Source organism: Gopherus flavomarginatus, chromosome 2 (genome assembly GCF_025201925.1).
Source record: "Gopherus flavomarginatus isolate rGopFla2 chromosome 2, rGopFla2.mat.asm, whole genome shotgun sequence".
Lineage (NCBI taxonomy): Eukaryota > Metazoa > Chordata > Testudines > Testudinidae > Gopherus > Gopherus flavomarginatus.
The window spans coordinates 184,354,799-184,370,031 of NC_066618.1; the positions used below are offsets into that span (position 1 = coordinate 184,354,799).

General features: G+C 49.2%; 2 protein-coding genes across 11 annotated transcripts in view; one reads left to right on the forward strand and one right to left on the reverse strand.

The window, feature by feature from the left end:
* Nucleotides 1-15,233, forward strand: part of PHACTR1 (phosphatase and actin regulator 1) — a 460,275-nt gene that overhangs the window by 216,831 nt on the left and 228,211 nt on the right. Inside the window, exon 1 of one of the 10 annotated variants that reach the window (XM_050941596.1) lies at nucleotides 11,671-11,815. The exons of 8 other annotated variants lie outside the window; for them this stretch is intronic. In XM_050941596.1, coding sequence (XP_050797553.1) covers nucleotides 11,692-11,815 — 124 coding nt within the window. In that variant the 5' untranslated portion in view covers nucleotides 11,671-11,691. Of the gene's footprint in view, nucleotides 1-11,670; nucleotides 11,816-12,320; nucleotides 12,411-15,233 lie in introns of those variants that run through there. One more of the 10 variants, XM_050941602.1, reaches the window with a different exon arrangement.
* GFOD1 (glucose-fructose oxidoreductase domain containing 1) overlaps nucleotides 1-15,233 on the reverse strand; it is a 541,281-nt gene that overhangs the window by 131,011 nt on the left and 395,037 nt on the right. The window lies entirely within an intron of this gene.

Genomic DNA, 15,233 nt, shown 5'->3' on the forward strand with positions numbered 1-15,233 from the left:
TTCACTCTGGAACTTACTTTCTTTGCAACGTTCTGGTTCCCTGAAAGGGTCATCTAGTTTTCTAGGCTCTTCCCGGGTGATAAGTAGAGGGTGCTGTTGAATGGGATGTTATGTTGATGGTTGATCAGTCTTTTGCTGTCATTGGGCCAGTTTATACATATTTTCTCCTTAACATGGCGATTGTTGATTTTAGATATTTAAATAGTACAATAAAATACATAAATATAGTCTACCCTGTAGTACCCGATAGCACATGTATCTAGTTAGTCATTGCACACAGCCTATAGTATTTGATTTTATACTTCCATTTGCTGGGCTGGGCTGTTTGTGATGGAATAGATGCCTATAAGACATACCACCAGACCAGACTCTGGTTCAGCTTGGCATTTTCTTGTCATCACCATCCCTAACAATGGCTTCTGCACTGGGGTGAGGGGAGGGACAGCGTTGGAATTAATTCCAGCTGTAAAAACCTAGAAGTCAATTCCCATCTCCCCCCAATGCCATGACAAGGTTTAGCAGAGCTGCGGCAATAGTACACTGTTAGTCAGCTTTCTCTGAAATAGTCTGGTGGAGAAAGCACTGCAGTCTCCCTATTATTTGTTAACTAGAGAGGGTCAAAATGTTTTGAAATGTATTGGAAAAAAATCTGCTGACACTTCGAATTGCATCAAAAAAAAATGAGAGAAAAGTTTTGGTTAAATGTTAAATGGGGTTTCCTCATTTTAAGACCTGCCCTAGTTCTAACTATACCTTATAGTCTTGTCTTGTCCTGCCCCTAATGGCAGTACAGTACAATGTTTATATCTACTGTGCCCATTGATAACTAGCTGCACTATAGTGTACAGTTCATGGTAAAAAGGGAAGAGGAAACAAAAAGGGGAAAGTTATACAATATTTGTCACACACAGATCTCAAATGTAGATCAGCAGGTAGATATTAAAACAAATAGGTCAAGTGAACAAAATAAATACTTATTCAGTAAATAAGGCTAAAGAGCTATGCAAAGTAAGGGTTTAATATAATGTTGCAGGATCACTAACCTTTCAGCTAGCAGCCATTGACATGGTCTCAGCCTGTGACCTAAAATCTATGGAGATACAGATCCTTAACCCTAGTATACATCATTTGTGCCAATCTGCTGCTGCAAAGAGGACCTGGCGGGAAGTTTTCTTACAATCCCAACACTTGCTCCTCTGCATAAAGACCAGGAGAGGGCATGGCCAAAGTGTACAGTGCTCCAGCTGATTTCAAGCCTCTGAGTTGCTCTGAGCCCAATGGGATTGGAGAAGGTGGGCAGAAAACCTTCTTTTAACCACTCTCCAGTGGAACTGAGTACTGTTCTGGGGCACCTGAAAATCTGAGCCTGTGTGGTTTTAGCTGACTGGTTCCATTGCTTCTTTCTGCCTTTACAGGAATAATTTGAAAACCACTAAACAGTGTCATAAAGAGGAAGTTCTCAGCCAGGTAATCTTGAGATATGAGGAAATGAGTTCCGGGGGAAAGATGGGCCGGAGCTCAAAGTTTGGATCTGAATGTGAATCTTGATCTGAGCTATCATCAGTTTCATGGTATTCAGATCTGGGCTTCTGGTTTGGAGACTTTTTATTCCAAATTGGTGGTGAAGGTGATATTTGTATTATAGCTGGCCTAGGGCCACAACTGAGATTCTAAACCCATTGTTCTAGACAAAGATTATAAAAGACAGTTCCTGTCCTGAGGTGTTTACAGCCTACTTAGGCAAAGAGGAGAAGGAAAATAGAAACACAGAGAGGTGAAATGACTTGCCCAAGGTAACATAGAAAGTCAATTGCAGAGGTTTCCTGATGCCCAGTCCAAAAGATCACTCTGTCATCTTTTAGGTGCCACAATGCAGTAAGGAGTGCTAGGTTTGCAAAAACATATTCAGGCAGTGAACAGAAAGGGTTGTTTATGGCTTTTTTGGCTTTTGTTAAAAACAAAACAAAATGAGTTCTTCTTCGAGTGATTGCTCATATCCATTCCAGTTAGGTGTGTGCGCCGCGCGTACACGTTCGTCGGAAACTTTTTACCCTAGCAACTCCAGTGGGCCGGCAGGTCACCCCTAGAGTGGCGCCGCCATGGCACTTGATATATATCCCTGCCGACCCACCCGCTCCTCAGTTCCTTCTTACCGCCGTGTCGGTTGTTGGAACTGTGGAGCACGGCTTTGCTGTCTTCCACGTCCCTAGCTCTCCTTCGTTTTACAGTTCATAGTTGTAGTTAGTAGTAAATAGTTCTTAAGTATAGTTAGTTAACTAGTAGATTGTAAATAGTTGTAAATATTTGTTAGCCGGTTTGGGCCGTAGCCCTTCCCGGCACCGGGCCCATGCCTGGTTCGCCGGGCTTCAAACAATGCGCGGCCTGTAAGAAGCCGATGCCGACCAGCGATCCCCACGACGCGTGCCTAAAGTGCCTGGGGCAATCGCACATCTCGGACAAGTGCCGCATTTGCAAGGCTTCCTTATGGAAGCGGCACTCAACCCGGCAGCTACACAGACCGTCGCCTCTACACCGGCACCGGACCGCGCCGGCACCGTAAAGACTCCCCGGCACCGTCCTTCCCCGGCACCGGGTCCCGAAGCAAGGCCCTCGAAGTCTACAACTCCATCCAGGCAGACTCGAGTGGAGCGCCCGGCACCTACCTCGGCTGCGGCACCACCGACAGGGATCCCGTCGAGTCCGGTCCCGCCTAGCTCCCCCATAAGATCTAGGGTTGAGCTATTGGTCCCATCGACGCCGGACACCTTTGCCTCAGCGCGAGACCTAATCGCTCTTACAGAGCCAACTCAGCCTCCACCCCTGGTACCTCCGGTGCGGGTTGTGTCCAGAGGCAAGCCGACGATGAGAGCGCCGTCTCGGGACTCACAGTCGCTGTCGAGGTCCCGTCACCGTGGACGCTCCTGATCCCGGCGCCGCTCGCAGTCCCGGCACCACTCCCCTCGGCGGTACCGATCGCACTCGCGGCTCCGGTCATCCTCCAAACAGTCCCGGTCTCGTTCCAGTCACCGATACTGGCACCGGGACTCTAGGAGCCGTTCCCGCCGTCGATCAACTCCCCGGTCGACCTCCCGGCACCGAGCTGGTGGCAGGTCCTGGTCCGAATTCCGGCACCGGGTTAGCGGCAGGCCCCGGTCCCGGTCCCGGCACCGAGTCCAAGACAGGCCCCGGTCCCGATCCCGGCACCGGTATGACTCCCGGTACCGGTCCCCGGCACCGAGAACATCTTCGGCGTTAAGACGAAGGGATTCCTACCAGCCGCGTTTGGCTCCTCCATGGGCCTCCAGACAGCCGTCTGTATCGTCCCAGGCGGACAGTGTTTATGCACTGGACACAGACAGGCACGCGGCCCTTTTTCAAGACCCTCCTCAACAGGACCAGGGACCGCAGCAGTGGGGATTCTGGACGCCCTGGGCGTACCACCAAGCCCAGGGCCCCCAACAGCTTCCTCCTAGGCCTGCGACGACTCAGCACAGGGCGCCGCAAGCATCGCTGTCTCGCCCCCCTCCTTCTCCGGACGGGGAGGACAGGTCCAAACAGCAGGACCCTGAGCTCCCTCCGGAGTCAGAGGCGCGCGCTCAGACAGACCCCCCTATGGACACTCTCTTACCAGGGGTCTCCTCATCGTCTTCTCCCGATGAGGCTGTGGCGGGCACTTCTTCCACCAGCCCTCCCCCACTCGACCTCAGGGCACACCAGGACCTCCTCAGGCACGTAGCGCAGAACTTAAACCTGAAAGCTGAGGAGGTCTCCGAGATCGAAGATCCCGTGGTAAGCATCCTCTCCTCAGATGCTCCCACCAGGGTCGCCCTGCCCTTTATTCGAACTATCCAGGCCAACGCCAATACGATCTGGCAATCGCCGGCCTCCATCCCCCCTGCTGCACGAGGCGTGGAGTGGAAGTACATGGCCCCCCCAAGGGCTATGAGTACCTCCATGTTCACCCGACACCGTGCTCCCTCGTAGTGCAGTCGGTGAATGAGAGGGAGCGTCATGGTCAAGAGGCCCCAGCTCCCAAATCCAAGGAGGCCAGGCGTATGGACCTCCTCGGCCGCAAGGTCTATTCAGCGGGGGCCCTTCAGCTCAGGGTTTCCAACCAGCAAGCCCTCCTTAGCCGCTACGCCTTTAACTCTTGGGTGGCAGCGGATAAGTTTAAGGAGCTGTTGCCACAGGAGGCGCGTCAAGAATTTGCGGCAATTCTTGATGAGGGCAAGAAGGTCGCAAGAACCTCGTTGCAGGCCTCCTTGGACGCAGCAGACTCGGCCGCTCGTACCCTCGCCTCAGGGGTTACAATGCGCCACATCTCCTGGCTTCAGGTTTCTGGCCTTCCACCGGAGCTCCAATATACCATCCAGGACCTCCCGTTCGAAGGCCAGGGCCTGTTCTCGGAGAAGACAGACCCCAGACTAAAAAGTCTGAAGGACAATCGGGTCATCATGCGCTCCCTTGGGATGCATACGCCCGGGACACAACGCAGACCCTTCCGGCCGCAACAACGGCAGCAGCGCCAGCCGTTCCCCCAGTTCCGCCAACGGCAGGACCTCAATAGGTGCCGCGGCAGAAATGGCAGGCGCAGACAATCGGGGAACCAAGGGGGGCAGAATCAGAGCTCCTCCAAAGCCCCGCCTGGACCCAAAACTTCGTTTTGAAGGTGCGCCCGAGGGCGCAATACCAGTTTCCCCCACGGATCCTTCCCCCCCGTTTTCCAATCGCCTTTCGTTTTTCCTCCAGGCGTGGACCCAAATAACATCCGACCGCTGGTCTTACGCACTGTGCAGACAGAATACCATCTGCAGTTTACGTTTTTCCCTCCCTCCCGCCACCCCCCTCGTCCCTCTTCAGGGACCCCTCTCACGAGCAATTCCTCCGCCAGGAGGTGCAGACACTCCTCGACAAAGGAGCCATAGAGGCGGTTCCCGAGAACAAGAAGGGCAAGGGGTTTTATTCCCGCTACTTTCTCATCCCCAAGGCCAAGGGAGGCCTCAGACCTATCCTGGACCTGCGGGAACTCAACAAACATCTGGTGAAGTTGAAGTTCCGCATGATATCCCTGGGGACCATTATCCCATCTCTGGATCCTGGAGACTGGTATGCCGCCCTCGACATGCAGGACGCTTACTTTCATATCGCCATATTGCCATCACAGACGTTTCCTTCGGTTCGTGGTCGACCGCCATCCTTACCAATTCACGGTCCTCCCGTTTGGCCTCTCTACGGCCCCGAGGGTATTCTCCAAATGCATGGCTGCTGTTGTCGCACATCTTCGGCGCAGTCGCATTCACATGTTCCCTTACCTCGACGATTGGCTGATTCGGGGCACATCAGAGCTGCAGGTCCGCAGCCACGTCCGCAGGATCAATGGCCTTTTTACTACCTTGGGCCTCATTATCAATGTGGACAAGTCCACTCTGCTCCCCACGCAGAGGATAGAGTTCATCGGGGCTGTTCTGGACTCCACCTTGGCCAGGGCCCTTCTGCCGTTGCCCAGGTTCCAGTTGCTGTCGGCCATCATTCAGCGCTTGCTGGCTGCCCCCCTGACCTCTATAAGGACATGCCTAACCCTTTTAGGCCACATGGCGGCCTGCACGTTTGTGACAGGTTATGCACGGCTCCGCATGATGCCCCTCCAATCTTGGCTCATCGCGCAATACCGGCCGGCCAGACATTTGCTGGACACTCTCTTGTCACGATCCCCCAGGGGGTATTGGATTCCCTCCGCTGGTGGCTAGACCAGTCCGTCGTGTGTGCGGGGCTCCCGTTTCATCCGCCCCAACCCTCGGTGTCCCTAACAACGGATGCCTCAGATCTCGGCTGGGGGGCCCACCTAGGAACCCTGAGGACACAGGGCCTGTGGTCCCCGCAGGAGGTGGATTTACACATCAACATGCGGGAGTTGAGAGCGGTCCGCCTTGCTTGTCAAACGTTCTCTCATCAGCTTCGAGGTCGTTGTGTCGCGGTGTTCACGGACAACACGACGACCATGTACTATATCAACAAGCAGGGCGGCACCAGATCCTCTCCCCTATGTCACGAGGCGATGCAACTCTGGGACTTTTGTATAGCCTACTCCATTCACCTCACGGCTTCCTTCCTCCCCGGAGTACGGAACATGCTGGCGGACCGCCTGAGCAGATCCTTCCTCTCGCACGAGTGGTCCCTTCGCCCGGACGTCACCCTCTCGCTCTTCCAGAGGTGGGGTTGTCCCCGCGTGGACCTCTTCGCATCCAGGGGGAACAGGAAATGCCAGGCGTTCTGCTCCTTTCAGGGCCGGGAACCCGGGTCTATAGCGAACGCCTTCCTTATTCCATGGACGACCCACTTGTTCTATGCGTTCCCTCCATTCCCGCTGGTCCACAAGGTCCTTCTGAAGGTGCGCAGGGACAGGGCCCGCATGATTTATGGTAGCTCCAGCGTGGCCCAGGCAACATTGGTACCCCATGTTGCTGGACCTGGCCATAGCCAACCCAGTCCCCCTGTCCCTTCACCCGGACTTGATCACCCATGACCACGGCACCCTCTGTCACCCGGACCTCCAGTCGCTGCACCTGGCAGTGTGGCTCCTGCGTGGCTGACCAGATCCGAACTACGCTGCTCTACCCCGGTACGTGAGATACTCTTGGGCAGCAGGAAGCCTTCCACCAGAGCGACGTACTCGGCCAAGTGGAAGCGTTTCTCCTGTTGGTGCACGGAGAGGGGTTTCCTCCCTATGGAAGTTTCGGTCGCCAATATTTTGGACTACATTTGGTCCCTCAAGCAACAGGGCCTGGCGATATCGTCCCTTCGGGTTCACCTGGCGGCTATCTCCACCTTTCATCCGGGTGGGGATGGCCGCTCGGTTTTCTCTCACCCGACGGTGACTAGATTCCTGAAGGAGCTGGAACGTCTATACCTCAACATCCGACCCCCTGCCCCTACCTGGGATCTCAACCTGGTTCTGGCTCGGCTCATGGGGCCCCCCTTTGAGCCGTTAGAGCAGGGAGCAAGTCGCTATCTTTCTTGGAAGACTGCCTTTCTAGTAGCCATTACCTCAGCTAGACGGGTGTCGGAACTCCGGGCTCTCACGGTAGATCCCCCGCATACGGTCTTCCATAAAGATAAGGTGCAGCTGAGACCGCACCCTGCCTTTCTCCCCAAGGTGGTCTCAGCCTTTCACGTTAACCAGGAGATCTTCCTCCCCGTTTTTTTCCCGAAGCCTCATTCGTCACGCAGGGCGCAACAACTCCACTCGCTTGATGTCCGTCGGGCTCTCGCGTTTTATGTGGACAGGACCAAACCATTCCGCAAATCCCCCCAGCTTTTCATGGCAGTAGCGGACCGCATGAAGGGGCTTCCCATTTCCTCGCAGAGGTTATCCTCATGGGTAACGTCCTGTATCAGGACCTGCTATGACTTGGCTCACGTTCCTACGGGCCATGTGACTGCGCACTTTACCAGGGCGCAGGCGTCGTCGCTGGCTTTCCTCGCCCGTGTGCCCATCCAGGAGATCTGTCGGGCAGCGACCTGGTCATCGATCCACACCTTTGCTTCCCATTACGCCCTGGTCCAGCAGTCCAGAGATGACGCGGCCTTCGGCTCTGCAGTGCTCCATGCCGCGACTTCTCACTCCGACCCCACCGCCTAGGTAAGGCTTGGGATTCACCTAACTGGAATGGATATGAGCAATCACTCGAAGAAGAAAAGACGGTTACTCACCTTTGTAACTGTTGTTCTTCGAGATGTTTTGTTCATATCCATTCCACACCCGCCCTCCTTCCCCACTGTCGGAATAGCTGGCAAGAAGGAACTGAGGAGCGGGTGGGCCGGCAGGGGTATATATCAAGTGCCATGGCGGCGCCACTCTAGGGTGCGACCTGCCGGCCCACTGGAGTTGCTAGGGTAAAAAGTTTCTGACGAACGTGCACACGCGGCACGCACATATAACCGGAATGGATATGAGCAACACATCTCGAAGAACAACAGTTACAAAGGTGAGTAACCGTCTTTTATTTCCTGTAGGAATACTGCAGTATGTTCATCTTCCATTATTTGTGCTAGAAATTATTAGCAGCGGCAGCTTTTACCATAATTACACAGATCATAATTAAAACATATTTTTGTCTTATGAGCTGTGGCAAATTCAGACTTTCTGTAGGGCAGCTCTTGGGAATGAAAGCAGTTTGCATGTTATAATAAAGTGCATGTTACAAAAGAAGTAGCGGCAGATGGGTTCAGGACTTGTTTGCATGCCAGACTTTCCCATGGGTAATTTGGGTTCAGATCTTAATGGAATCCGTGTTGCCCATTGGGCAAACTTGTTATCATACGTGCTTCCCAAAACACCACAGAATAGCTGGGACTCCACTGTCCAGTGGGGAAGGCCTGCAGGTGCATGCTGCGGGGCAGCATCCTGTGGTGGTGTCCTCCAGAACAGCGTGAAGGGTCATGGAGGTATGACGATGGGTAAACCAACAGAGAGGTGTAGGCATGGTCATGGGTGTAACTAAATAGATACAGTAGTTGGCATCCCTGGCTAATAGAGGGATGGGTAGCAAGTGCAGCCTCTACTACTGCCTGTCTGTTTATATTGCCTCAGTCTCTGTATTTTTCTGAGCACTTCTTAGACGTCTATGAATTTTTTCTCATGACACTTTTTTGTGTGAACTAGAGAAATATTCTCATCCCTATTCTATAGACAAAGAACTGAGAGACAGAGCAATTTTAAGTGACTTATCCAAGGTCACACAAGAAGCCTGTGGTAGTCAGGAATTGAACTACATTCTCCTGAGACCTAGCCCAGTGCCTTAACCACAAAACCATTTGCCCCCATCTAGCAGCAGCTATATGAGTACCCTGCACTTTCAGCCTCCTTCAGAGACCTACCATGGAAGGCTTGTTTACTCAAGCCTTGTGCAGTACTCCAGGATTGGTCAGCAGGGAGCAGATATGTAGAATAAAAAGTTAGACCAAACCAGAGGGCTAGATCTGAAACCCTCTACACTTTGGGAAAGCTCACATCTGGAGTTACTTTGCCTCTCTTGACCTACTTCTCCATTGTGGCAATGTAAAACTCCAACTGTACGCATCCCTGAACTTTGAGAAGTTCATGACGTAGCTTGTGGCTACCCTAATGTTTACAGAACTACTTTTTGATTTATAACTGTGTTTTACCTAATTTGAAGAGTTAGGAAGATGGTGGTAGAGGAAATCCAGACCTGAGTTCCTATTTAGGCCAATGAATGAAGAAGCAACTAATTTTCAGCTGTTTTCTTTTGAAATTTTTAATTTTAACATACATTTTTGCTGAGTGACTGAATCTCAATCTCAGTTAAAGAGAATACTTTTTAAAATGCATTCACCCTTATAAATGGGATGCACATCTATTATCACATCTATCTGTTTGCTTGCTGTTGAGACTCTAATCCTGCATTTCTTGTGCCCCCAAAACTCCCACTAAAGTCAATGGGGAACTTTTAGATGAACAACTAATGCAGGATCAAACCTTGTGTGATGCTAGTGATGTAGCTAACCTGAAGTGACTGACTCCATTTGACACAAACACACCCGCAAGGTGATGTGTAGGCTGTGTTGCATGGCTGAGTAAATGGCATGATTCTACTGGGAGCATTTTTCAGCCCATGTTGCAGTGAGATGTAACAGTATCTAATCTGACTGTGAACCATGCCCAGAAAAATGAAGCATTGCAATTTTTGCTGTAAAAGGCATCTCAAGGTTCAGTTCCCAGTGCTGCCAGAGAAGAAGTGACACCTGCGTCAGAACAATGCATGGTAAGCAGGGCAGCAGTTCATCATGTGTGTTTTTATTTATTCATTTATTTTGAAAAATCATAGAAGAGGGACAGAAAATATTAATTAAAAATATCGGGCAAAATCCTGAAGTCTGCCTCAGTTCCCCTCCTTGGTCAGGCAAAACTCCTCTTGGTTTCAATGATAGTTGTGGGTAAGAATGGAATGAAAACTGATAGGGCTTCGGGACAGTCTCTTTTAGCCTATGGAGTGTATTAGAATATGTCATGTGACCATGGCAAAGAATTGCAGAGTGAGTCACTTTCTTCTATCACTGAACAGGGAACTTTATTAAAAATAAAGGTATCAGCACTATCCCTAAAATTACTCTCTGTCTCAGCTACGTTGTAGAGCTTCAGCCTAGAACTCACTCAACCTCTTTCCAGCTACAGATTTACAGGAACAGCACTCCCTTTTCATGTGATTTTTCTCATCTCTCCCTTCCCCTGTTCTCCTATACTTCTTTCCCCAGGCCCTGCAGGACCCAAGTCTCCCTCGCTTCCCTCCCTCCTCTTCCCGCCATTCCCACACACACACCCCCCAAAGTACATCTCTGTTCAGTGTTCCAGGTCCTTTCCTGAAGCACTGCTTCAGCAGAGGGTCAGACAATTTGAAGCTGCTTGGTATCTGCCCAGATTCAGAGTTCTGTAATGTTGTTTTTTCCTATGGGGCAGTCAGTCAGCGAAGGGGATGACAGATCATATGACATTAGATAAATATTCCCCTATAAGCCAGGAGCTTTGTGAGGGCCTTTGAAAAGCCACTGCTCTGACTACAAGTATCCAGAGATGGTATTGCAGCTCTTCAGAGCAGCTGCAGCTTAGGAAAGGGGGCGAAGAGACAAAGAGAGGGTATTCATCCTGAGATTAGTAGTCTGAACAGACCCACAGTGGCTTCCCTCCTCTTTGGTGAGCCATGGTCAGGGTTGGTCTAGGAAGAGCAATTCCATTCCAGAGAAGCCTGTGTTGATGTCACCAGTCATTGCCAGCTAGTATCAATGGCTGTCATTGAGAACCACCAGACAGATGCTGCCTCTGTATTTTAAGAGTCAAACAGAATTTGAAAAAAGCCAGAGTGAAAGGACTATTTAAAAAAAAGAGAAGAGCCAAACTGGCTGTGATAGGTGCATGTAGTCCAATGGTCTTTAGTTCTCAAATAGCCAAGGGAGTATGCAAAGGAGCAGTAGTGGGGAGCCAGCCTATATCAATATACTGGATGATTTTCCTTTGTGCGTAAAATATTAATTATAACGGAATAGGCTGTGATGCTGCCTGAGAACAGGCAATGTTGTTGTGTTCAGTGGGCTGGAGAATTGCAGCTTGTCCTGCAGAAGGAACACAGCATTGACTGTCCCTGCGCACGCAGTACCAAAGGTTTCCAAGAACACTGATACTCTGTATGGTCATTCTCATATTTGTTCACCAGAGGAGGGGGTGAGGGAAAGGGAGGAGGCGTTGTGGAGGGGGGAGCATGGGGCCAGCTCTGCACTCATGGAAAGCATGCAGCAAGCAAGGTAGCTGAAAATAATTAAGCTCTGACTTGCTGATGAAACTGTTTAGAATCCATGGCTGAGAAGTATCACAGGTATGGACAGAGGAGTGACATGCTGAGAGCATCCTCCAGCCAAAATCATTTGGATTGGTTAAGGCAGCTGGGTCACAGAGGCCACCAAGGCTCAGGCAGTGCTTCTCCCTGCTCGCTCTTCCCCCCACCCTTAATCCTTGGTGTGTGTGTGGCAGATAAATGCTAAGGCGAGAGTGAACGGATGGCGGATTCCACACACATCGGGCAGCCTGGGATGCTTGCTTTTTCTTCTTCGGGCTGCAGGGAGGGCTCTGTTCCAGACATGAGTGGGGAGAAACCTAAAAAAAAGGCTTTCTATCTAGTGAGGATGAAGCCACTGAAGGAGCCTGCTACCAACAACAACAATGTATCTTTTGTGATACACTGTCACATAGGCAAGGAGATCAAACATATATGCAGCAACTGCAGTCGTGGGGAGGCAGCCCGTGATGGTGAGTGCTGTGATTTTGTGTGTGAGAGAGACAGAAAAGTATGTTTGCATGTAGGATGTGTGTGCACTACTGTCAGATGCTTGATGCTTGGCTTGCTACTTAATGGACTGCAGGAAAATAGAACAGGAGGCACAGAATGGATGTAACGAGCAAGTATTCAGCATAGTGACCAGAGAGAAGCCAGGAGGACAGTTACCTTAATAACCTCGTGTTAACAGCTAGTGGGGAAAACTCTCTCTAGTTGCCATAGAAATTAGTGTATATATTCATTGGTTTCACCATCGTTGCTATGAATTGATTAGACCGGTGTTTCTGCCTTGGTGCATCAACTTTTTCTTCACTGTGCAGCAGTAGAGTTTGCCTGACTTAATTATCGGTATTTGGAAGAGTGTGTTACGTGGAATCAATCTTGTGTGATATTTCGCCATGCTTTCAGCAACAAATCACTGGGGGGTGTTTGTGGTTATATTGGAATTAATGTAGTGTCCTTCAGCAGACAACTGCTATCACATCCTCCCCCACTCCTTTTGGGATTGAGCAAAACCTCAGAAGGTATTCCAGGAGAGTGACAATAAGATCACAGGTGTTTGTACTGGTAAGTGTATGCTTCTTATGTTCTGTAAAAGCAGTGTATACAGAGAGAGATGGCAAACTGTTTGGATATTTCTAGAGTCAGCAATTAGGAGAAGGAGAGAACTAGAAGAGGCATAAAACCATCCATGCAGAAATAGCCTCACAGATGGTACCCCACGTCCTTGTTTAATATGAGTTTGTTTTGTTGTGTTGCTTTACATTTTACTTCAGATTTGAAGGTTCTTTAGTTAGAGCTACTTAAAACTGATACAGTAGGCCGAGCTCATTTCCTGAAGGTCAGAGAGAGGTTTTTGACTGAAAATGTAAAAACACTTTCTGGGGATGCTCACTGTTTGTGGTGCTTGCCACTTTATTTCTCAGCTTTTGACACTCAGGCTGGTTCTTGAATTAACAAAAGCCTGCTTAGTTTGCTCTCAGCAGAGGAGCGAAATATTATTTGGGATCTGCTAGTCCTTTGTCAGCCACCGGTCTGCAGTTTAATGAAGTAACTATGGTTTTGCTAACGTCTCTTCAAAATTAGAGCCCTGATAGTGTAATTATAGTTGCCTTTCATTAAATTGCAAGTGAAGCGGAATGGAATTCCTTTCGGTGTAGAGTATGGAGATAGCCTGGCCTGATTTCTTCTCTCCATTGCACCAGTGTAACCAATAGGGAGTTTAACCCAATGTGTATGTCCAGGATTCCAAGGCTATGTACCTTTTTAAAAAGTGCTTCGCTCCCCCCCCCCCCCACATACACACACATTGCTGGTGACAGCAAGCCCCATAAAAATTAAATTAAGAAATCTGCAAAGAAGTCACAGGTACTTTACAGTATTAGCATGATTCATTTATCCCTAAAAACAGAATAAGCCTCTTTTTAAAAATATGCATTGCCAGTTTAATTGAATTGATGTGTAAATAGATTACATCAACATCCTTTTTTCAGTTTCCACAGCCTTGTGTATATACAATTGCAAGCACAGTAAGAGGAGCTCGTAGGTGCCTTTTCTTTTAACAAATGTGTATGTGTGTGCTTATGTGTATAACCTCAGTTGCATGTACCCTTTAGCAGGCTCTCAGATGCATAGTACTGTAATCTTCCTTCCTTTTTATGTTAGTCTGTTCAATCTCTAATTTTCAGTGGGATACAGACTAACAGCAATATCCTACTAGTTATGAGATAACCCAGTAACCCCAAAAATACAGAAGCACAAAAAAGGCTTTCAGTTTACAGACCTTTGGGACATACCAGAATTCTGATTTTTACCTTGTGGTATATTTCAGTCTTCCTCATTTAAATGGTCTTTGACCACAATAATTTTAAAAGAATAGAGTTTGATTTACAACTATTAACTCTTTTCTTGCTACAAGTGCCATAAATTTCTTATGGAATGCTAGGAAGTAATGAAACTGTATTTCCAGCTATGTTGGCTGAGCTTAATGCAAAAAGTGAGAAGTCAGTGAAAGAACTTGAGCACGTAGATGGGCATGGTCAGACCCATGAGAGAGGAATTCATTTTAGCGGCTGCATTTTGGGGTGGACTGATGAAGTGGGAAGAAAGCAGTCCAGAGAGTGAGAGGTTGCAGTACTCAAGGTGGAAAGTGAAGAAAGATTTTAACAGTAGCATGGAGAATAGAGGATGAATTTAGAGCTGGTGTAGTCTGAGAATTAAAAAGATCTGAAAAAGAGGAGTGTAAAACACTAAGGCTGCCTGTCCGAGTGACTGAGAGGATAGTGGTGGAAATGGAAGAGGCACAGAACTGTTTGTGAGGCGAGAGGAGTTCAGTTTTCACCCTCTGAAGTTTGAGTTGGCATCTGGACATCCAGGATGGAATGTCCCGGAGGCAGTCAGATATGCAAGACTGAACAGTCAGGAAGAGGTCAAAGAGGGACAGGTATGAATCATCATCTTAGAGATAACTGAAGCCATGAGAGCTGATGAGGTGACCTAGGCATAGAGTCAAAAGAAAAGAGGAGAGACGTGAGGACCGAACTCTGAAAAATGCTAGTAGGGAGCTGAGGAAGGATGGGAGGCAGGAGAACCAGGAGAGAATAGAGTCTCAAAAGCCCCAGGAAGAGAGCAGAAGTGGAGCGACCGTGTTTGTTTTGAAAATAGCAGAAAGATCAAAGAGAATGAAAATATGCCTGATACTTAACCAGGAGGACACTTGGTAAGAGGCGATTCGCAAGGGGTAGAGAAGGGGTGGAATTGGATTACAGCAGATCCAAGTGTTCTGGCAGTTAAGGTGATAAGCATATTCTGGGACATGCTGAGTACCTTCAAATCACATGGATTTCAGTAGCTGCTGAGAGTGATTCTGGAGGGACTGGGCCTGAGTAGACTGCATGCTTGAGGATCTCAGAGGCAATGAATTGGTAGTTAGAGAGGCAAGTATGGAGAGAGGAGATTTAGGTTGTTTTTTATTTAGGCGAAAGGGTGTGTTTTTACCACAGGTTAACTAATGCAGGGTAAAATCCTAATGAAGTTTTTTTATTTTCACACGTTAGCAATTCGAGGTAAATGCTAGGCTTCCCCATGGGGTATATCTACACTTTAGTCGCAGGTGCAATTGCAGCTCAAGCAGATATACCCATGTTATCTTTAATCTAACTACCACAGGGACCCACAGCAGTGAAGCTGCATCAGCATGTGCTTCAGGGCAGGCTTTACAAACCAACCTGGAACCCTGGCTAATTATTCACACAGCTAGCCTACACGGGCCTGCACGCTGCCATGGCTTCACTGTTCCAGGACTCAAGCTAGCTAGACTACAGCTAGATCAGGTATGTGTACTTGATTTGCATTCACACCCTATGGTTGCAGTCTAGACATGCCCAAAGC